The sequence below is a fragment of the Ostrinia furnacalis genome, unplaced genomic scaffold (genome assembly GCF_004193835.3).
Source record: "Ostrinia furnacalis isolate ACB-3 unplaced genomic scaffold, ASM419383v2 OfSCF1042, whole genome shotgun sequence".
NCBI classification, from domain to species: domain Eukaryota; kingdom Metazoa; phylum Arthropoda; class Insecta; order Lepidoptera; family Crambidae; genus Ostrinia; species Ostrinia furnacalis.
Genome location: NW_021131281.1, coordinates 705691 through 728766, shown reverse-complemented (window position 1 = coordinate 728766; position 23076 = coordinate 705691). Strand labels below are relative to the sequence as shown.

General features: G+C 41.9%; 1 protein-coding gene across 2 annotated transcripts; it reads left to right on the top strand.

Moving 5' to 3' along the window:
• Positions 1 to 702: 702 nt before the first annotated feature.
• Positions 703 to 23008, top strand: TBC1D5 (TBC1 domain family member 5). 2 transcript variants are annotated; one of them, XM_028301986.1, is made up of 15 exons: positions 703 to 888; positions 966 to 1033; positions 2257 to 2391; positions 2970 to 3069; positions 3347 to 3463; positions 4383 to 4510; positions 6679 to 6729; positions 6809 to 6911; positions 7038 to 7156; positions 10006 to 10148; positions 10609 to 10635; positions 11467 to 11584; positions 15763 to 15848; positions 17640 to 17785; positions 21414 to 23008. In XM_028301986.1, exons 1-15 carry the CDS (start codon positions 886 to 888, stop codon positions 21675 to 21677), a joined length of 1608 nt encoding a protein of 535 aa, XP_028157787.1. In that variant the 5' UTR covers positions 703 to 885; the 3' UTR covers positions 21678 to 23008. The 2 variants fall into 2 exon arrangements, with proteins under 2 accessions (XP_028157787.1, XP_028157786.1); XM_028301985.1 differs by lacking the exon at positions 11467 to 11584 and having other exon boundaries at positions 10609 to 10753.
• The last annotated feature ends 68 nt before the right edge of the window (positions 23009 to 23076 follow it).

Here is a 23076-nt window from a genome sequence, read left to right as displayed (position 1 = left end):
TTGCGTAGTATAATAGGCATGTCCACTACATTTTTCTTGAATATTCCAAACGAGTGATTTTATCGATATCGTGTTAGTTTATACACCTTTGTTTTACTTTGTTGAGCAGCAATTGAACATCTGCATTTTTACATATTATGACATCAATTTATATGTCAAAAATAAAAATGACGTTATTTATATGAATAAGTAACTGTAAAGTTGGTAAAGTTGATGGCAAACGCCATTCGCCAAAACAGTTAATCGATTTCGTCACAATGATGTATCGATAAAATCGGAACAGTGCATTCGAATAAATAATGAACATAACATAAATTACGAATTGATTTAATTTAGTAATTTATTGAGGACTTTGACAGTATTTATAGTAAGAATAAATATTATTGTGATTGCTGACATTATGTAGGTACTAACAGGAATAATGGAACTGGAATGGTTATTCTTTTACGTAATAATCTGAGGTAATAAATCAAACTAAATACAGCTGTTTGTGGTAAATAATTTCAAACTGGAAGTTTTGTGTAATTTGGTAGGCCCAGTCTAGATTAGTCTGGGCTATGCTAGTGAAAAATTTAGGTATGCGATCAGTGTAATTAATTTGCGTAGAAGAATATAGAATCCTGTAGTCTATGATTCATTCTATCACATCCCTCGCATTAAAAAAGTAAATGTCAAAGTCATACTGTGTAATGTCAAATGTCAACACATGTCAATAAAAAAATTCAAAGTGCAGGGCAGTGGAGATAAAATAAAATTTTATATTAAATTAATTGTTTCCTCAATAGAAATCTGTTTCATTTGGTGCTTAGTAATGAAGAGCATTGTATAAAGTTACAGTGATTAAATTTAAAATGTTATTACTTATTTAAAAAGAAAATAAACAACATGGTAAGAATTGTTTGTTTGATATGAACAAAATGTATTTATATTCAACTATTTAATCCGCTTTCCTTGTTTTATTCCAGGATAACACTTTATCTGACGGATCTTCAAGCTCTCCTTCGCAGAGTAACTTTGAAATCTTAGATTATGAGTAAGTACACAAGTAACAGATAATTGCATATGAATGATAAAACTTTGTGGTTTCTCTTTGTTCAAGGTGCATCATATAATATATTATTATCTATTTCCTACAAACATCTCATTATAAGGTCTTGTTATTAAATAACTTATCAAGGATTCTCTCAGAAGTTATCATTATTATCATTTTACTTAACAAGTTTACTCAAAACCGTTGGTAGTTTTTTAAATATCTACTAAAAAGAATCTTGAATATTGACTAATATCACTTAAACCCAACTTTTTGAATGTTTTGTTTTTATGTATTGTATGAACCTCAGAAATTAATTATTTAATTACTACCTGCAAACTAAGCAATGTCATATCTATTTAATACCCTTGATAACATGCCATGAAACGTAATATTCATTTTGTAAACAAAGAAAAATATTTTATTGCTTTTTTATGAACAGATAACAGCCCATCAAGTTAAACACTGTGGAATCTAATTTAGTTCTGATAGGTTATATTTTGCAACAAAGTTTACAATCTGTTGAACTGTTTTCTAGCTCCAATACTAATGTATAATATTACCAGTATCGCAGTTGATTTCCCAAATAAATAAATAAATTTTAATCATTAAAGGGAAATATCAGTTTGACTACTTGATTTAAAACCCTCCCTCCACCAATCCACACAGGATCCACCATTAAGAATGGCCTAAGCCAGTGCACAGTCAAGGTGGTCCCTTCAATGAGGATAAGTGTACTCAAACCTACTTTGTATTCAGTCCTTAAGTGTCAAAGTGTGGGGAATGCCTAAAAATCTGATTAACTCCCTCTAGGACAAAATGTATCCTGCCTGCCTGGACTACAAATTCCCCCTCTCAGCCACAAAATGCCCCTGATCCACAATATCCCCCCTAGGCCACAATATGCTCCTAGGCCCACAATATCCCCCTAGGCCCACAATATCCCCCTAGCCCACAAAATCCCCCTAGGCTACGTTTTACCTCCTACCTGGACCACAATATCCTCTCTGGACCAAAGCCCCACATGATTGTGATGTGGGACGTATATTACGTCTTACATCCATTTTTTTTTCTCTATAATATCTGCTTCGTATTTCGTTTCAGCCAAATGACGTCCACTGCTGGACAAAGGCCTCCCCCAAGGTTTTCCATAATGAACGGTCCTGCGCTGCCCGCATCCAGGCTCTTCTGCTTATTTAAAGCTTAATATCTAACTTTTTCTTCAGCTTCCTGCCACAGGAGTGGACATTGGATGCGCTGAGGCAGTCGGCGCTGCAGCAGCGGCTAGCGCGGCCGCGTAGCCTGGGATGGGCTATCATGCTGCACGCGCTGCCTTCAGCGCAAGGAGACGTCATCAGCAGGTATGTGACGTCATCGCTGCAGCTTCCTGCCCCGGGTATCTGGAATTTGCTAAAGTCCGGTCGCCGTCATCCAATGACCCCAAGCTACCCATCCTTATCGCTCGCGCGTAATCGCTGTCGCGACTGTGCGACGAGCGGCTGCAGTAAATGTGCGAGGATGGGTAGCTTGGGGTCATTGGACGAAATTCTATGTGCTCGGCGACCGAACTTTATCATGCTGCACGCGCTGCTTTCAACACAAGGAGACATCATCAGCAGGTATGTGTGACGTCACCGCTGCAACCTCGTGCCATAGCCTGGGCTGCCCTCAGCTCAGGGAAACGTCATCACCAGGTATACGACGTAACAGCTGCAGCTTCCTGTCGCAGAAGTGGTCTTCTGCTAGACATCGTTGGAAGTTATTTAGAGATCGTCAATTGTTTATTAAGCCGGACACAAATGTGCCGTGTTTGCGAAGATGCACCTAAACATCATTCGTAAATATTCATAAACTTTTGTGCAAACACACACATCTTATCACATTTTAGTAGTCATCTTTCTAAAACAAATATTTCAAGATGTATCTTTTGTTCTTTCAGCATAACAACCCACAGGAATTACTACAATGACTTGAAGGCCAAGCTGTCTATGGACCCGCGGGCTGTGATCGGTGATGATCCGCTGTCGCAAGATGACGAGGTAACAAATCTTATAAAATATCTTCTTAGAATATAGAGTTTTATTTATTTACACGATTAAAAATAATACCGAAACGAAACAAGTTTAATGTATTCTTAATGGCGTCATGTTATTGAAAACATACCGGATAGGCTAAAACTTAGATGACGTCACACAACCATCGTCAAAAACCTGTTAAGTCCAATTCAACTGTAAACATCAGCACATGGCCTAACAAGATAAGATAATTTTTGTAAAACAATATTAACCTCTAATAATCTCAAGTAATTGTTTACAGAGCGTATGGAAACAACACTTCTGTGATAATGAACTTAAAGCCATAATAATGCAAGACGTCGTCAGGACCTTCCCTGATGAGTTATACTTCCGTGACCAAGACGTACAGGACATGATGGTAAGATAAGTAGTTCTAATTTTTTTTTGTGAGAGAATAAACTGTCATTGACTGTTCACAGTAGGTGCACTCTATTATTGACTTTAAAACACCGGCTATTTAATCCTACCTATTGGTGATGACAAATGGAATTCTCTTTAGCACTCTGGACATATAACGCGAACATAAATCAGGGGGACCCCGTGGATTCACGGTGGTACAGGCGAAGTAACCTGTGAATATTAACAGCCTATTTGTACATGATCGCTGAAAAGAACTATAATTTTACGATTTCCCTGTTTTTAGAGGAAAACCCCTTAATCCTTAAATGCCCAGGGTCAAATTTCTTAACACCGATTGCCAGTTTCTTACGCGTAAAGTACGCAAAGTCTACGCTGATAGCCTCCGCTAAAACTCGCGTAGGCGCCCGCACGCGTTCTTTCGTTTCAGCCAAAGGACGCCCACTGCTGGACAAGATACATTTAGAAACATTATACAAGGTTATTTTTTGTATATGCGAAAGCCGAAACACGTGTGACGTATTTTAATCTTTAGAATCAGTATAAAAAAAATAAAATGATACCCTAAAAACTCACACACACACACAGTTCCAAGCTTTATTTGTTGTCCCATTATCCGCACGCGAGTGTAGACATCGTACAGCGCGCGGCACTTTCGTTGTTGACAACGCAATGTTTGTTAAGCTTTGACAACATTTTCCATACGCGCAGAACATTTTAGTAAGGTGTCCGTAAATTATGGATTTGTAAATATTATTTAGTCAAAATGTAACATGATATAAAAAATATTGCGATGGATTCTATTACTGATTCTGAACAAATAGTTTTAAGGTTTCGTATACCTACTAAAAATAACCTTGTATAAGCAATGCATGTACAAGTTTTAGTATAGACCCTAAACAGTATACGTGTATATCCAGGTCCGCATCCTATTCTTCTGGGCGCGGTCGCACGCGCACGTGGGTTACCGGCAGGGCATGCACGAGATCCTGGCTCCGGTGCTGTTTGAACTGTTCCAGGACAGGCGGTTTGCGCCCAGAGACGTGTGGTAAATACATAAATTGTTTATAAGTAAAAGTTTTCATAGCCATGAATATGTGATTTCCATATCCATCATTTATTGGCCAATCCGTGCTACCCCATGTCCAAAAACTTTTCTCTATAAATTGTTTACTTTACATGGCCAATATGTGATTTCCATGTCCATAATTTATTAGCCATACGTGCTTCCCCATGTCCAAAAACTTTTAAGTAACTCCATAAATTGTTTACTTTAAGTGGCTAATATGTGATTTCCATGTCCATAATTTTTGGCCAATTATTGTTTCCCTATGTTCACTAACTTTTCTTTTAATATGTAACTCCATAAATTGTTTACTTTTCATTGCCAATATGAGATTTCCATGTCCGTAATTTGAGGCGTCTAGTTTCAAATCCCGCTAAAACGATTTTGATAAGATTTCGAGAAATTGAAAAAAACCGCTTATCCATATAGCTTTGGCCTTAGGCAAAAAAATATATGATACGAATTATTATTGTCATCTGGCAATACTAACAGTAATTCCTATTCACCTTTAAATTAAATATAATTTGAATTATAATGAAAACTATTTTCATTTTGGCGTACTTTGTTACGAACATTCCGTTTTAATGGGATTTGAAACGGACATGTTGTATTTTAGCGGGATTTGATAAGAACAAATTTTAATGCATGAATGGCGTTCTACAATAAAGTCTAATATTAAATAACCCAAAAAATGATAAAATAAATAATTGTCCGTATAATTTGTCCATTCTATAATATTCAAAGCGATTGCACTTATTGGTTAGGTTATTAGATTAATCAAGTTTTATCAGGTTATTAAAAAAAAACAATTAAATTACAGCATGTAAATAAGAAACTTTTATAAATTATTTTCTCAATCTTGTCTTTGCCTTTTTATAACATAATATTTATTCCTAGACATCTGGACATCAGGTGATCCATCTGCTCGTTTGCCTCCTGTCACATAAAAAAAAACATCCCACGATATTTATTTATTTACTTCACTGACTGACTGTACAGGGATATAAACATACACATTACACACATACATACCTACCTACTCTCGAAACACATTACCCTCCTGCACTCGGGTAAAAAGTAACATACCTTTATAATTAAATTCGTCTAAAGGCATTGAGCTAGTGAAGTTTCTATAATCCCAGTAGTGATCACCAACACTTAATAGTAACAATAACCAACGACAGCTAAATGGTTAATTTTGCATAACACCATCAAAGCTGCTTCAAAAGTAGTTTTTTAACAAATTTCTCTTTCCGTTTCTGGCGCTCCTTGGTGCGTTTCCAGGCTATTTCATTACGTGGTTTCTTTCTTGCGTCTTTAGGGTTACATTTTTCCACGAACTGAGACAAATCTTCCATTATTTTGGATCAAAAACAATAAAAAACCGCAGCAACTTTAAGCATGTTATGAAAAAATCTCCATACTGATTTCGCAGTCACGTGACCAAAATACCGTGCTGCCATTGGTCAATCAACTTTTAGAGGGTTTTGAAAGAAACGGACGGCGTTTTAGCGGAGTTTGTAACACAAACCAAATTTTAAGTGCTAGTTTAGTAGTCTTTTAGTGAATTTTGATCGAAAATGATTGAACAGTATGATGAGAAAATTGCAGTAACGTCATTTAGAGATATAAACAGAAATTCGTTGCAGGAGCGTTTTAGCGGGTTTTGAAACTAGACGACTCATTTATGGCCAATCTATGTTTACTCATGTCCACAAACCGTTCCATAATATGAAAAAATCACTTCTTCATCTCCTCACTCGTATAGACCAAATATACCGAACTGTCCTACCCGTGACATCCACAGCGAGGCGCCACCGTCAATACCGGATCGATGCCGCGCTGGTTCCGTTTTTTGCCATGTTGGAAACGTATGATGGAACGATGGTAGTAGTACCCCCCTGTCAATGATTTTGGTGGGACAGTTCAGTTTAGGACACAGGCGACTGTGCGACGGGCGCCCGCAGTGAGTGTGCGAGCGCGACAGCAACATAATTACGCGCGAGCGATAGGGATGGGTAGCTTGGGGTCATTGGACGGGATTCTACGTGCTCACGGACCAGGCTTTAGAAGGAACCTTGAATAAAAATTTCGAAGCAAATCTACATACAGATTCTAATAAATGTTCTTTGTTTTGTTCTATTTTCCAGCGACGTTCTAAAATGTTTTTTGGACGATGACTACCTCGAGCATGACAGTTAGTAAGTATTTTTTTACATAATACGCTAGAAATTGTTATTAAAAAATAACGAGAAATGATAAACTTGTGTTCATTTACAGCATGCTTTTCAATGCGGTTATGAAGGGTCTAGAAAGATTCTACTCCACGGGCGATGTAGTTCCTTCGAAGTCTGGCCGGTTGCCTACTTCAAAAGTAGTTCATGTATGTATTGTTCCTTAAAATAATTATTATTAGTTGGGGACATAATATGAACCTATTGCTACTGAACTTAAAGTTTATTTTTGCTTGGCTATGAAATGCCACTGACAAAATGCTTTTTTTTTTCAGAATCCCAATGAAGTGGTCAGATATTTAGATAAAGTGAAGGAAGAGTTTTTAGTGCCTTTAGACCACGAGTTGGCAGCGCATTTACACGAGTGTAATATTACTATGGAGCTTTTTGGAATGTAAGTTCTGAAACATTATATTTCTCTTTTTTACTATACGAGAACTGTCATATTCTTACTCACCAAGTGGGCTTAGTGAGTTCACCAAACGTTCTCACTAGTGAGCGCGTTAAAAAAAATGAAAATGTAGGTCTTGAAAATTTCCGCTAGGAGCGCTGTACAATCCGTCATCCATTTAATGACATTTTTACGCACTCACTAGTGACGAGGTTTGATATAAACTCACTGAGCCCTCAGTTGGCACCACTATCGAGTAACGATCTTTCGCTACCTTAAGATAACCTACTCATTTGTATTTACTCTGTCTTGACGCAAAGACTCGTGGCAGGCGGGGCCATAAGTAACTTTTGAAACAGATGCACACTCGCCAATATTTTATTAATTATTACGTATTATCACAGAATAATAATAAGTACTTCGTACAGAAGATTTTCTTCGCGAAGGTATTTAAAAAAATGTATTCTCAATGTCGTTAACAATATGGTGTAATTTAGCTTGTCTCAAGAGTCGAGCACCATTTTGTTGACAAACGTCAGTGATCGGTACTGCGCCGAAGACATAGGGCTGACTTCGGTAAAGTGATGTGGGACGTGAGGTGCCAAACTGCGAAAAATGGCGGAGGAAATACATGAATAAGCATGAATTATATTTTGTGTTTCTAATATTATTCAGGCAGTTAAAAAATACTGCACAGTATTAATTGCACCACCGTTTTTACATTATGGTTTAATGTCTTTACAATGCAAATGGGTGAAGAATACGTGCGTGCGTCAATACTCGCTCGTGATTGTCCTGTCGATTTGGTATCTCAGGAGGGGTAGTCGCGCGTGTTTTGTTTTCGATGCAAACTCGCGGAGATGAACAGGTCGGGTATTATAAACAACGCTATGCCTGCCTCTGTGTGACGTCACCCATAACCAGTATGAGTGCGAGGGAAAACGTGATATGCACTGTTTTATTATTACACCGCCTGCCACGAGGCTACCTAAGTAAACTCCGACAAACTTTACTTCGACATTACGTTACTCCGACATTTCTGAATATCGACATGACTTTACTTCGACACTACACTACTCCGACAAAGGATATTCGCCTTTGTCTAAGTAGTGTAGTGTCGAAGTAAAGTCATGTCGATATTCAGTAGTGTCGGAGTAACGTAATGTCGAAGTAACGTTTGTCAGAGTTCAATTTTGCCACGAGGCTACCTAAGTAAACTCCGACAAACTTTACTTCGACATTACGTTACGTTACTCCGACATTTCTGAATATCGACATGACTTTACTTCGACACTACACTACTCCGACAAAGGATATTCGCCTTTGTCTAAGTAGTGTAGTGTCGAAGTAAAGTCATGTCGATATTCAGTAGTGTCGGAGTAACGTAATGTCGAAGTAACGTTTGTCGGAGTTCAGTTTTTGAGCCCTGCCACGCCGAGTCTAGTAACTGGCGAGCGCATATACGAGGGGCGGCTGAAAAGTTTTGAGCCTAGGGTATTAAAAATGCCGATAGAAAAGTATAAAAAATATATTTTCCTATTTAATTTCCCTCTACTACAACGGACTTCTTACATTTGTGTAAAAGATCTTTTAACTCACTGAAAAAAAATCGCAATCTTTGCCTTCGAAATGAACCTTTACGCCGCCTTCATTTCTTTGTCACTCAAAAATCTTCGTTCCTGAAGGTCTTTTTTCCAATTTGAGAATTAGACAAAATAGCTAGGGATTTGGACTAAAATATGTGGTGGGTGATTACTTTCTTGAAATCCAATTTTACCCGGGGCAAGCCATGCAACATGCGCGATGTGCGCGGGCGAATTGTCTTGCAATAACAGATTTCCTTTTGCCAGTTTGCCTCTCAATATTTCAACAACCACTTGACGCACTCTTATCAACAGTACAGTATAATAATCTCCGTTTATTGTAGTTTTTTTTAAATAGCTAGTCAATGAATAAAATTCCTCCACAATCCCAAAAATAGTGTCTATGAGCTTGGGTGTCGATCGCTCCACTTTGAATTTCCGCGGCGGCGTTTTCCCTTTTAAATCCATTGCCTTGACTCTTATTTTGACTCTACATCGTACTGCCGGATCTATTACTTATCAATAGTGACAAAGTGAGAAAAAAAATTGTTAGGATTATGTCAAAGATGTCCTAAAACTCCTGCGAAGTTGTGACTCGACGCTGGTTGTCGAGCTGAGTGAGCATTTTTGGCACCCATCGCGCGCACCCCTATTTCATGTGCAAATTAGTATGAAAATTATCGCCAATACGTTCCATGCTAATGCCTATGGCTTCAGCTATCTGTCACAGCTTAATTCGCTGATCTCTAAAGCAAGATTCATTAAATTTTCGATATTTTATTCGTTAATGGCGAAAACTGGCCGCCCTGACTTGCGGTCATCTTTTAGTGACTCCCAGCCATGCTTGAACTATCGGATCCAATCTTTCATGATGGCAAATGAAGGCCCAGACTCCCCATAAACTGTAAACATCTCATCAAATGTTACCGTCAGCGTTTTGTTCCTCTTTTTGAGGAATTTTATGACAACTGTGTACTTCAATTTCGTACATTGCGCGGATGACTGAGACATGATGATGTTTACGAATTAATTACTAAAAGCGTGATGACGCTAATGAAATGAAACTTTGTACATATACTAAGGAGGTTATTGGCAAATTAATTAAATTTAGCGCGAATCAATAATAACACTTGAAGATACTTAGGCTCAAAACTTTTCAGCCGCCCCTCGTACATTTTTATTGCAAAACAGCACCTATCCCTATGACATAAGATTATTATTAGCTTGACGTGCTGTCGTTTGTTCAATATCCCATTGATTTGCCCCCAGTCGCTGGCTACGGCTGCTATTCGGGCGAGAGTTCCCGCGCGGGGAATTAGCCCACCTGTGGGGCTTTCTATTCGCGGACGGACCAGCGTTGCCTCATCTACACTTCGTGGTCTTGGCCATGCTCATCTCCATACGGACCACACGTGAGTGTCATGACGTCATCTAGGTATGCCTTTCAACCAATTGCTGTTCATCATCATCATCACTGTTGAATATAGGCCTCTTCCAATGGTTTCCACATCGCGCTGTTGGTAGTGGTCTATATTCAGTTCCTTCCTTTATAAGGTCGTCGGTCTACCTTGTCGGTGGATGTCCTACGCTGCGTTTTCCGGTACGTTGCCACCAGGCGGCGCGCTCTCAGCGCTCATAATAATATAGCCGTCGCCCGTGTCATCATACTTTTTATCGCTATTTTTTGTGGAAAAAAAAAGAATAATAAAGTAACACTTTAGTCCTTTTATTATTCTTTTTTTTTTTCATATTTGACGATTTGTAAGCACTATTTATAATAGTCCATGCAAATAAAGGATTTTTGATTTTGTCCAGTAATGTTGTTGGTTGCCTGTTCTGTATATTCTGATGAGATATTGTTGTTTTTTTCAGTGCTGGAATCAGAAGCGGGCGGCGCCTTATCAGCTCTAATGCGTCCGTCACCGGTATCAGTGGGTCACGTGTGCGCGTTAGCGCTGCACCTGCGAGCGCCGCTCTCGCACCCGCGCCCCGCGCCGCCGCGCCGCGCGCTGACCAGGCGAGTGTCGACCTTAGCAAGGAGACTATAAGGGCGATTGTCGCAGGACGAACGTCTGATAATAGGACAACAGTCGCGTGGCAACCGCGACCTGCGCGATCGTGAATTGTTTAGATAATAGTAGCAGGCGAGTGTGCACCTTAGCGCGGAGACTATAGGGGCGATTGTTGCAAGACGAACGGCCAGTCATAGGAGCCACAGTCGCGCGGCAACCGAGCGTGATTCTACAACTCACATTGCGAGTGTGCACCCTCGTGCGTAGACTTTACGAGCGATTGTTGCATGATCACTGTTTACAATTAATGGTCCGCTGATGCAGCGAGAGCCGCAATCGCACACGCCGCGGGGTTAAACCGCGTCGTGAAATAATACCTGTCAGCTTTACATAATACGAGTAGGTACAGTGCGGAATTAAGACTACTTGATACCCTAACGCTCATATTCACAAACATTACTATGAGGTCTCACAGTGTGCGTGGACGCACAGGGTGACACGAAAACCGATCACAGAGCTCTACTCAACGCTGTGCGTCCGATTTGCTGCTTCACTTAAGCAAGCATCGTATGTGAATACGGGCGTTAGTAATCCACATCTGCGTGCTCTCCCCCTAGATACAAACTGAAGTGCGACCGAATTTTGCGGGTTTTAAAAAATCGCGGAAAGTAGTTTTTATGTGGTAACAGTTTGTTGTGCTCTTTGTGCTGGTAAAAGCTATCAGCTCTAATGCGTCCGTCACCAGTGTCGGTGGGTCACGTGGTCGCGTTAGCGCTGCACCTGCGCGCGCCGCTCTCGCACCCGCGCCCCGCGCCGCCGCGCCGCGCGCTGAGCAGGCGAGTGTCGACCTTAGCTCCTAGACTTTAGGGGTGATAGTCGCAGGACGAACGGCCGGTCATAGGACCACAGTCGCAAAGCGGTCGGCAACCGCGCGCCGCATGCTACTACAAATCACATCGCGAGTGTAAACCTTAGCGCGGAGACTATAGGGGCGATTGTCGCAGGACGAGCGGCCGGGCATAAGGACCACAGTCGCAGAGCGGTCGGCAACCGCGCGCGCGATCGTGAATTGTTTTACATACATAATAGTAGCAGGCGAGTGTGCACCTTAGCGCGTCGAATATAGGGTCGATTGTTGCAGGACGAGTGGCTGGCCATAAGAGACACAGTCGCGCGGCAACCGCGGCCTGCGCGATCGTGAATTGTTTTACATACATAATGCAGTAGTAGGCGAGTGTGCACCTTAGCGCGGAGACTATAGGGGCGATTGTCGCAGGACGAGCGGCCGGTCATAAGAGCCACAGTCGCGCGGCAACATGAAATGTTTTATAATATACATAATGCAGCACAGGCGAGTGCCGACCTTAGCGCGTAGAATATAGGGTCGATTGTCGCAGGACGAGCGTCTGATAATAGGACCACAGTCGCGTGGCAACCGCGGCCTGCGCGATCGTGAATTGTTTTACATACATAATGCAGCATAGGCCAGAGTCGACCTTAACGCGTAGAATATAGGGTCGATTGTCGCAGGACGAGCGGCTGATAATAAGACCACAGTCGCGTGGCAACCGCGGCCTGCGCGATCGTGAATTGTTTTACATACATAATGCAGCATAGGCCAGAGTCGACCTTAACGCGTAGAATATAGGGTCGATTGTCGCAGGACGAGCGGCTGATAATAAGACCACAGTCGCGTGGCAACCGCGACCTACGTGATCGTGAAATGTTTTACTTGCATACATAATGCAGTAGTAGGCGAGTGTGCACCTTAGCGCGGAGACTATACGGGCGATTGTCGCAGGACAAGCGGCCGGGCATAAGGACCACAGTCGCAAAGCGGTCGGCAACCGCGCGCCGCATGCTACTACAAATCACATCGCGAGTGTGCACCCTCGTGCGTAGACTTTAAGGGTGATAGTCGCAGGACGAACGGCTGAGCATAAGAGCTACAGTCGCGCGGCAACCGCGGCCTGCGTGATCGTGAATTGTTTTACATACATAATGCAGTAGTAGGCGAGTGTGCACCTTAGCGCGGACACTATACGGGCGATTGTCGCAGGACGAGCGGCTGGCCATAAGGACCACAGTCGCTCGGCAAATGCGCCCCGCGTGATTCTATAACTCACATCGCGAGTGTGTACTCTCGTTCGTAGACTATAGGGGCGATTGTCGCAGGACGAGCGGCTGGACGTAAGAGACCAGTCGCGCGGCAACCGCGGCCTGCGCGATCATGAATTGTTTTACATACATAATGCAGCATAGGCCAGAGTCGACCTTAACGCGTAGAATATAGGGTCGATTGTTGCAGGACGAGTGGCTGGCCATAAGAGCCACAGTCGCGCGGCAACCGCGGCCTGCGCGATCGTGAATTGTTTTACATACATAATGCAGTAGTAGGCGAGTGTGCACCTTAGCGCGTAGACTTTAGGGGTGATTGTCGCAGGACGAACGGCCGGTCATAAGAGCCACAGTCGCGCGGTAAACCGCGTCGTGAAATGTACCTATTAGCTTTACATAATACAGCGCCGAATTAAGACTACTTGATACCCTAATGCTCATATTCACAAACATTACTATGAGGTCTCGCAGTGTGCGTGGATGCAATAGGGTGACACGAGAACCAATCACAGAACTCTGCTCAACGCTTTGCGTGATTTGCTGCTTCACTTAAGCAAGCACCGTTTGTGAATACGGGCGTTAGTAATCCACATCTGGGTACTCTCTCCCCTAGTCACAAACTGAAGTGCGACCGACTTTTACGGGTTTTAAAAAATCGCGGAAAGTAGTTTTTATGTGGTAACAATTTGTTTCGCATAAAAACTACTTTCCGCGAATGCGTGGTCTCTTATGGTGGTAAAAGCTATCAGCTCTAATGCGTCCGTCACCGGTATCAGTGGGTCACGTGCTCGCGTTAGCGCTGCACCTGCGCGCGCCGCTCACGCACCCGCGCCCCGCGCCGCCGCGCCGCGCGCTGACCAGGCGAGTGTCGACCTTAGCAAGGAGAATATAGGGGTGATAGTCGCAGGACGATCGGTTGGCCATAAGAGCCACAGTCGCAGAGCGGTCGGCAACCGCGCGCCGCATGCTACTACAAATCACATCGCGAGTGTAAACCTTAGCGAGGAGACTATAGGGGCGATTGTCGCAGGACGAGCGGCCGGGCATAAGGAGCACAGTCGCAGAGCGGTCGGCAACCGCGCGCGCGATCGTGAATTGTTTTACATACATAATAGTAGCAGGCGAGTGTGCACCTTAGCGCGTAGAATATACGGGCGATTGTCGCAGGACGAGCGTCTGATAATAGGACCACAGTCGCGCGGCAACCGCGGCCTGCGCGATCGTGAATTGTTTTACATACATTATGCAGCAGTAGGCGAGTGTGCACCCACGCCCATAGACTTTACGGCCGATTGTTGCGAGACGAGCGGTTGTTCACAAGGATCACGGTCTACAAATGGTCCTCTCATGCAGCTAGGGTAAACCGCGTCGTGAAATGTGCCACTCAGCTTAGATTTCGCACTAATCGAGTAATTTAGTACAATAACTCGCTTTTAGTAATTAAACTGCTCGCTACTGACCATTAAACTTTTTTTTTCACACTTGGGTCGAATACAGTTTGAAAGTAATTAATGGTTTTTGTATGAACTCAACTAAAACGCCCGATATGGACTCGTTTAGCCGATGAGTGAGTGAGCAGGAACGCGTGGTGGGGGGTGCTCCTCGCCTGTCAGAATATACCATAAAGATGCTAAAAGCAGCTGTCAACTCCCGACTTTTACGGGTTTTAGAAAATAACAATGTTTTAAAAAATGGCGGAAAGTAGTTTTTATGTGGTAACAGTTTATTGTGCTCTTTGTGGTGGTAAAAGCTATCAGCTCTAATGCGTCCGTCACCGGTATCAGTGGGTCACGTGCTCGCGTTAGCGCTGCACCTGCGCGCGCCGCTCTCGCACCCGCGCCCCGCGCCGCCGCGCCGCGCGCTGAGCAGGCGAGTGTCGACCTTAGCGCGTAGAATATAGGGGCGATTGTCGCAGGACGATCGGCCGGGCATAAGAGCTACAGTCGCAGAGCGGTCGGCAACCGCGCGCCGCATGCTACTACAAATCACATCGCGAGTGTAAACCTTAGCGAGGAGACTATAGGGGCGATTGTCGCAGGACAAGCGGCTGGACGTAAGAGACCAGTCGCGCGGCAACCGCGGCCTGCGCGATCGTGAATTGTTTTACATACATAATGCAGCATAGGCCAGAGTCGACCTTAACGCGTAGAATATAGGGTCGATTGTTGCAGGACGAGTGGCTGGCCATAAGGACCACAGTCGCGCGGCAACCGCGGCCTGCGCGATCGTGAATTGTTTTACATACATAATGCAGTAGTAGGCGAGTGTGCACCTTAGCGCGGAGACTATACGGGCGATTGTCGCAGGACGAGCGGCTGGTCATAGGAGCCACAGTCGCAGAGCGTGCGGCAACGCTCGCGCGATCGTGAAATGTTTTACATACATAATAGTAGTAGGCGAGTGTGAACCCTCGCGCGTAGACTTTACGGGCGATTGTCACGAGACGAGCGGCTGATCATAATAGCCAAATTAAGTCGCACAGCGCGCGGCAACCGCGCTCACGTGATTCTACAAGTCACGCCGCGAGCGTAAATCGCGTCGTTAAATGTTCAGCTTTACATAATACAGCGCCGAATATTAAGACTACTTGATGCTCTAACGTCTACCTTGACGTCCACCCACAAGGTGGACCGACGACCTGACAAAGGTAGCAGGAAGGCGCTGGATGCAGGCCGCTACCAACCGTGCGATGTGGAAGTCATTGGGGGAGGCCTATGTTCAGCAGTGGACGTCCTGTGGCTGAAATGATGATGATGATGATGATGCTCTAACTAAGTAGTCCAGCACCTTAGTTACATTCGCTGAATTCGCGGAAAATAGTTTTTATGTGATAGCAAATCAAAGCGCTCCATGAGTTCTTAACCTAAAACCTCAACAAACTTGTTTTAATTTGCAGTGTTCAATCTCCAGTGGCGACATCTACGTGGGCGCTGGAACAGACGGGCGCGTCACACGACGGTGACGTCGATTCCGGCTCCGAAGGTATGTAATGTATACTAATACCTATATCTTTAAAGCGCAGGCTGTCTGTTTATAAATAGCGCACCAATGTTCAGTCGGTCTGTTTTACTTGAGGTGTCACCTTAAACATACGGTTATGATGTCTGCTGTGCAAATCATACGTTCGCTTCAACCAAAAGACGTCCACTACTGTTGGGCAAGGACGTTCACAACAATAGAAACAGCGCTGCACGTTTATTCGCTTTCTGCGAATTTCATCAAACGGTTAGCCCATCAAGTGATAGATCAGCCTGCATTACGTTTCCGCTACGTAATCACCACTTACGCCCGATTCCCATATTCAATCCTTGTCCAAATCCGGATTACAACTGTCAAATTGAATTCAGTTTTAGATTATATTTCCAAAATTTTCAATGCATTCACACTTTAATATTGTTTAAATAGTCTTATAAACAATATAAAAATGTAAAAACATCAAAAACCGCAGTTATTTTGGCCAAAAACATTAAAATTTGACAGTTGACAATCCAAATCCGTATAATTTGGATTAGGATTGAATATAGAAATCCAGCATTAGTCTGCGGGCACGAAATTGGCGACGGTCAAGCGATAGCGACGCGACGCGACGGCGATGAGGAAGGAGTAGTATTGCGATCGTCCCGCTCCGTCGCCGCCCGTCACCATATACTGTCTATGTTGTTGTAATTTCGAACTCCTCCTATGTTCTTCTGATTAATTTCGTTGCGGGTCCAATGACAGTTTAACTTTCCCCCGGGACAAACTTGACCTTCATTGGTTGGGTTGTTGTGGCGGTCAAGCTGTAGATCCTGGCTACACAGGAGTTGCAGTGGTGGGAACGAGAGGTGGGAATAGTCCCGTTTGTCTATGTTGTTGTACTTGTATGCAGACTCAAAAACTTCTTTGGCTCAACAACCATCAGTTGTAAGATCTGTGCCCATCGCGCACGCCCTGAAGTCACATATTGTTTTCCGGTAATATTTAATTGACGTTTACTGCCTACTTAGTGAAGTGTCACACAAAACTATGCACAATCCAAAAAAGCCAAAGGTCACAGAGGAAAACGAAGTGGAAAAAGGAAACCTGCAAGCTAATGTTTGGGAAAAGATCATTTACCTTCAAGGGGCCACTTATCTACAATAGAATCAATACCTTACTGGATGTGGTACAACTAACAAGGCGTAAATGTAAAAATGTACTCACCAAATGGTTATATAACCTAGATTACACGCATACAGAACTCTTAATTACATAGCTTTGCCCGCGGCTTCACCCGAGTAAAATTTCGTTTGTCACAAATCGATCGTCATAAATTAAAGCCTATATGTTATCCTGGGTTATCAGCAATAATACTGTAAAGTTTCATCAAAATCCGTTAAGTAGTTTTTGCGTGAAAGAGTAACAAATATCCAGACATCCAAACTTTCGCATTTATAATATTAATATTAATTTTAGTTGGAAGTAGGATTCACACAACCAGCAACACAAACACACATACACTACAATTATTTGAAATTACACTCGGCTATCACATTCCATTGCTTCTTCTCTTTAACTTTGTTCTATAACCTTAATGTATTACATAATCAGATGAAAGAGACTGGATCCCACAACACAGGGAATCCTAGTGTGGGAACCAGTGCCTTACTTTATGTGCATGCAAAGTTTTGAAATAAATAAATTTTATTTAAAAAAAAAAAATTATTAGCTATTATTAAAAAAAAACGATTTTTAACCACAAACTAAAAGCTAAGACTATGTAAAATTGTGCATAACACAGTGTTATCATAACAGGTGTGCCAGAAGGTGGTGACGTAGCTCGCGAGCTAGCAGCATTAGCTCTGCTACGAGCGAGACTGCCCAACGCCGCGTCCGCGCTCGCCGCAGCCCTGCCGCGTCCGCCGCCACACATAGCCCAGCCGCTACAGCAGATCCTGCAGGTAACATATACGCAGGTGAAAAGGGTCCTACTGGGAACTTAAATGAAAGAGTGGACTGTATTTCGATAGGGCTGGTTTAATAGCCGTTTACAATTAGGTTTAAGTACTAAACTAAACGACGTGGTGATATAAAATGGCGATCGCGAGTTGGAGGTCCGAATGAGTAGTACGTGCTATGTATGGCTGGGGGCCCAAGCGAGTGTGTGGCGCGCTCGGCGGACGGCGCGCTGCTCGTGGTGCTGGGATTCCTCCCGCACGTCTCCTCCCGTGCGTCAAGACCGGTCCGCGACAGCAGGTGTAAAGCCCGGTCTGTGAGCACGTAGAATTTTGTCCAATGACCCCAAGCTACCCATCCTTATCGCTGCGCACTCACTGCAGGCGCCCGTCGCACAGTCGCGACAGCAATATAATTACGCGCGAGCGATAAGGATGGGTAGCTTGGGACAAAATTCTACGTGCTCACAGACCAGACTATAGCAGAGGGTGGTGCTAGCAGCGTTGGCTTTGTTACGAGCGAGACTGCCCAACGCCACACATAGCCCAGCCGCTGCAGCAGATCCTGCAGGTAACATTACGCAGGTGTAAAGCCCGGTCTGTGAGCACGTAGAATTTTGTCCAATGACCCCAAGCCATATCGCTGCGCACTCACTGCAGGCGCCCGTCGCACAGTCGGGACAGCAATATAATTACGCGCGAGCGATAAGGATGGGTAGCTTGGGGTCATTGGACAACATTCTACGTGCTCGCAGACCGGACTATAGCAGAGGGTGGTACGTACGAGCGAGACTGCCCAACACCACGGCCGCGCTCGCCTCACATAGCCCAGCNCTAAATGATTTTCCTAAACTGATTTATTTAAAAGGTTTTATGTGTAGGGCCTACACATGAAACCTTTTAAATAAATCAGTAGGCCTACCTACACTGTAGGCCTTATTCGAACACGGTGTTTTAATAAGCCCTATACAAAAAAATAATATTGTTTTTTTTTATTATATTTTTTTGATAATTTAAGTAGGAATCATTACTTTGTTACTATGAATATTTAATTTTATTTATAACTAGCGGCCGCCCGCGACTTCGTACGCGTGAATCCCGTTTTACCCCCTTCATCTATCTTACGCGGTTTAGATTTTTTCATAAAAATGTTTTTTCCCGCTAACTCCCGTTCCCGTGGGAATTTTGCAATATCCTGTTGTAACTAAGCTTTGAGTTTACTAAGGTAGGTACCTGCATGCCAAATTTCAAGCGTCTAACTTAAGCGGTTTAGATTTTTCATACAAATGTTTTTTCCCGCTAACTCCCGTTCCCGTGGGAATTTTGCAATATTCTGTTGTAACTAAGCTTTCAGTTTACTAAGGTACCANCCAAACTGCGGAAAATGGCGAAGGAAATACATGATTTAGCATGAATTATCATGAATTATATTAACTACTTATTTACCTCTCAGTGTCTTGAGGTAAGTTAAAAAAGCACATTCTGTGTTTTTATTATTATTTAGACAGTTAAATACTGCACAGTATTTAGTACACCATTTACTTTATTTCCTTCCATCATACACAAGAATACGCGTGCGTGAGTCAATGTTCGCTCGTGTGTGAGGCCTTGTCGAATAGTATCCTGCGTGGGCCATCGTGTGTGTTTTGTTTTCGATGTAAACTCGCGGAGATGAACAGGCCTGACTTGACCTTTATTAGTTGGGTTTTTTATTATGGTGGCCATACACGTTAGGGTTTGCATGATGGTTACGACCGTACATGCTTAACCGACAGGTATAACCGAGTTATCTATAGCTCATACACGTTAGGGTTTGCATGTACAATCTAAATTTATTTAACTCAAAGGTGACTGACTGACTGGCATAGTGATCTATCAACGCACAGCCCAAATCTAGCAGTAACATTAAGATTTCTTGCAACAGGGAGAACACATGAGTGTCTTAAATACTCACCACCATTCACTGCCACAGACTATAGGAGACTGAGAGAAAACTGTGCATGCAAGCATGAGCGGGCGCACACACGCTCGGTTATGCATGTGCGCAAACATAACCGAGCGGCAAAAATATCTTTTTTGATATTCGTTAGGTTGCATGTACACGCACCAATAACTGTACAGTTTTATAACATACACGCTAGGGTTTGCATGTCGGTTAAGCATGTACGGTCAAAACCATCATGCAAACCCTAACGTGTATGGCCACCTTTAGACTGCATCTCACTTAAAACCAGGTGCGATTGCGGACAAATACCTGCCGCCTTGTCTAGCATAAAAAAAAGCTGCAGATCCTGGCTGCACAGAAGTTGTCAGCAGTGCGCGGTCAGAATAGTCCCATGCTGCACAATCATTGTTATCAAGCTTCAATGTCCCACAGACGTCTAACGTAACTACAGACCAACGATATTAATGTACTTGTAATCATGGCATCTTTCTTTCCAAACAATCAAATTGATTTAAACTAACCAGCTCCCCGTCTGTCATCAACTGCATTTGAACCACTTTTGAATTGCAATTTATTAAAATTGTTGTGGATTCTATGGATCGATTCTAATAATTTGTTGTGACCAGCACATTAGATTCACATTTGAATTTTTATACGTTTCTCAAATGGGAATCCATCCATTTTAATGACAAATCAATCGACTTTAGTATATGAAATGCAATTTTAGGGTTAGATTAGATTTATTTTATTCAATTTTAATTGTATTTTAATTAATTTTGACATTATGTATTGTGTAATAATTTTATTTATTTATTTAATCTGACACTTATATTAATTCTAGTATGTGAAATGAAATTTTAGGGTTAAATTAGATTAATTTTATTTTAATTGAATTGCAAATTGTGTGAATTTTAATGTCTAACAAAAGACAATGCCGGAAATTGGCGTCTTTTTTTTTTCGCGCGGCCATCGACCAAACCATGTTTTTTGGATACAAAATAGTGTAATAAACCAAACTTACTATTACATGTATACCTCTAAACTCAGTCTGAACTGAGTTACGAGCATTAGAAGTTTGATGATTTACATACTAGATTTGCTTTTTGCGCGCAAGTTTTGTAAGAAATTGCAACAAAATAGTGACATTGTATGTGTACAAACAATACCATCCATTAAAGGCTCTAGACATCAGTGTGGAGTAGAATCAGCGCNTCTAAACTCAGTCTGAACTGAGTTACGAGCATTAGAAGTTTGATGATTTACATACTAGATTTGCTTTTTGCGCGCAAGTTTTGTAAGAAATTGCAACAAAATAGTGACATTGTATGTGTACAAACAATACCATCCATTAAAGGCTCTAGACATCAGTGTGGAGTAGAATCAGCGCAATAAAAAAATAGCGCAATATTTTGATTGCAATTTCTTACAAAACTTGCGCGCAAAAAGCAAATCTAGTATGTAAATCATCAAACTTCTAACGCTCGTAACTCAGTTCCGACTGAGTTTAGAGGTATACATGTCGTAGTAAGTTTGGTTTATTACACTATTTTGTAATCAAAAAACAAAGTTTGGTCGATGGCCGCGCGAAAAAAAAGACGCCACCTTCCATACAAAATCTGGCATTGCCATTTTCCTATACAATGTATTTTGTTTTTGGAATAAATAAATTGAAATTGAATCATTTTCCAGTTGGCAGCCCTGCTCCAATGCCGCAACCACGCCCTCATCGACGTTGAAACCGCGTTAGAAGCAGCCGAGGGCCACAGCACCGACAAGGTCGGCAAGCGACAACTGGTCCCCGTCTCCATGATCCCCAAGCGAAGCCCCGCCAAGCAGCCAATCAAGATACCCCCCAAAGTCAAGGAGGTCCCGCTCAAAGTCTTCCACCAGGTCGAATGTAAGTCCACCAGTGATCTGCCCTTCTTAGACCCGCTCAGGCTCCGGACAGAATGACTAAGGCACAAACTACTGCTGTACAGCTATTACCATTAGGAATAAGTGCGAGTGATTCTATGTAAATACTCATTTTGTACGTTTATTGATCGTAGGATCGCCAAATTGACTGCCTTATGTCACCAATTTGCGGTTTCGAGTTGATCAAAAAAACTTCTGTGTGTACTATAATTTTCGAACAAAATTATGCATACCACGGGAACTCTTTTGAGCAAGATCTTTATTGACTAAGGAACGGTGTAAATAAATATTGGTGCATTAATAAAACAGAAAAAATATCAAAAGGAGTTGACAAGATGACCTCGGTCGGACGGCAGTACCTATTTATTTATACATCATGAAATATTTGACGATCAGAATCGTGTTTGGGAGTAGTGAATTATTGACCGATTCTTGTAAATCAACTATTGTTATTGCAAAAACAAATGACTAAATTAGAGTGTTCTTACATTATATGTTTAGTAAAATAATTTCCACTGTTTATACAATATGATATCTATTTAAGTAACTGCCGTACCAGATGTGTTTTAATATTATAGTCAATAATTTAAAGTCGATATTTAACCTGTCAAATATTGTATGATATGTATTCTATGTACACACTGTTAACTATCCATTTCCGTTTTTGCTCTCGCTCTCATCAAATAGCGATTCTTTGCGATAGAACGAGACGACATGACATGCAATGGATAGTTAATACTGTTTCCGATGGTACATATAATATCTGAAGCAGTCATAGTCATGCAGCTTTGTAAGTGACTCTACTGAATATAGTCCCATAATAAAGAAATTATGTCCTTTTATTAACAACTAATCAATTTAAGTCGGCCCCTTATTATAATAATTGAGTATTATTGCCGATGTAAATAAACTCTCTCTAACTACCTCTCTTTAAAAATATTGTGTGTTAACCAATAAACCAATATAAACATTTAATTTAACGAAAAATATTCAAATTAAAACGATGATGGCAGCACTGTGCCCGAAGTACATAAAAGCGCCTTATGTGCCACATATTGTTGTCGTTAATTATAAGTAAATGAATTATGTATGTGTGTATATATTGTAAACTGTTTCCTAAGCGAGTGAATGCCTTAAGACAATCTGTATTATTGTAAATGTATTTATATTATAAGAACTACCTTTAGGTCCATATTTATATTGATCAATATTATAATTTGAGTTTAATATCCGCTGTATGTATTCTAAGCCCAATACTTAATCCAAATTATGTAAAATGGCATGCATTTATGAACTTAATTTAATGTGTGGATGGATAAATGTACACAGAAATCGGAGAAGTTTCAATTACAATCGACAACCATAATCTCTATGTCTGTTTACCACTCCTTTAGTAAATGTTTATATAAATAGTTATTTTATTAAATCCTCAAAACAA

Coding starts and splice junctions, on each gene's coding strand:
- TBC1D5 (XM_028301986.1), top strand. Junction 1,034..2,256: donor TTTGAAATCTTAGATTATGA/GTAAGTACACAA, acceptor CTTTTTCTTCAG/CTTCCTGCCACAGGAGTGGA. Junction 17,786..21,413: donor CGCTACAGCAGATCCTGCAG/GTAACATATACG, acceptor ATCATTTTCCAG/TTGGCAGCCCTGCTCCAATG.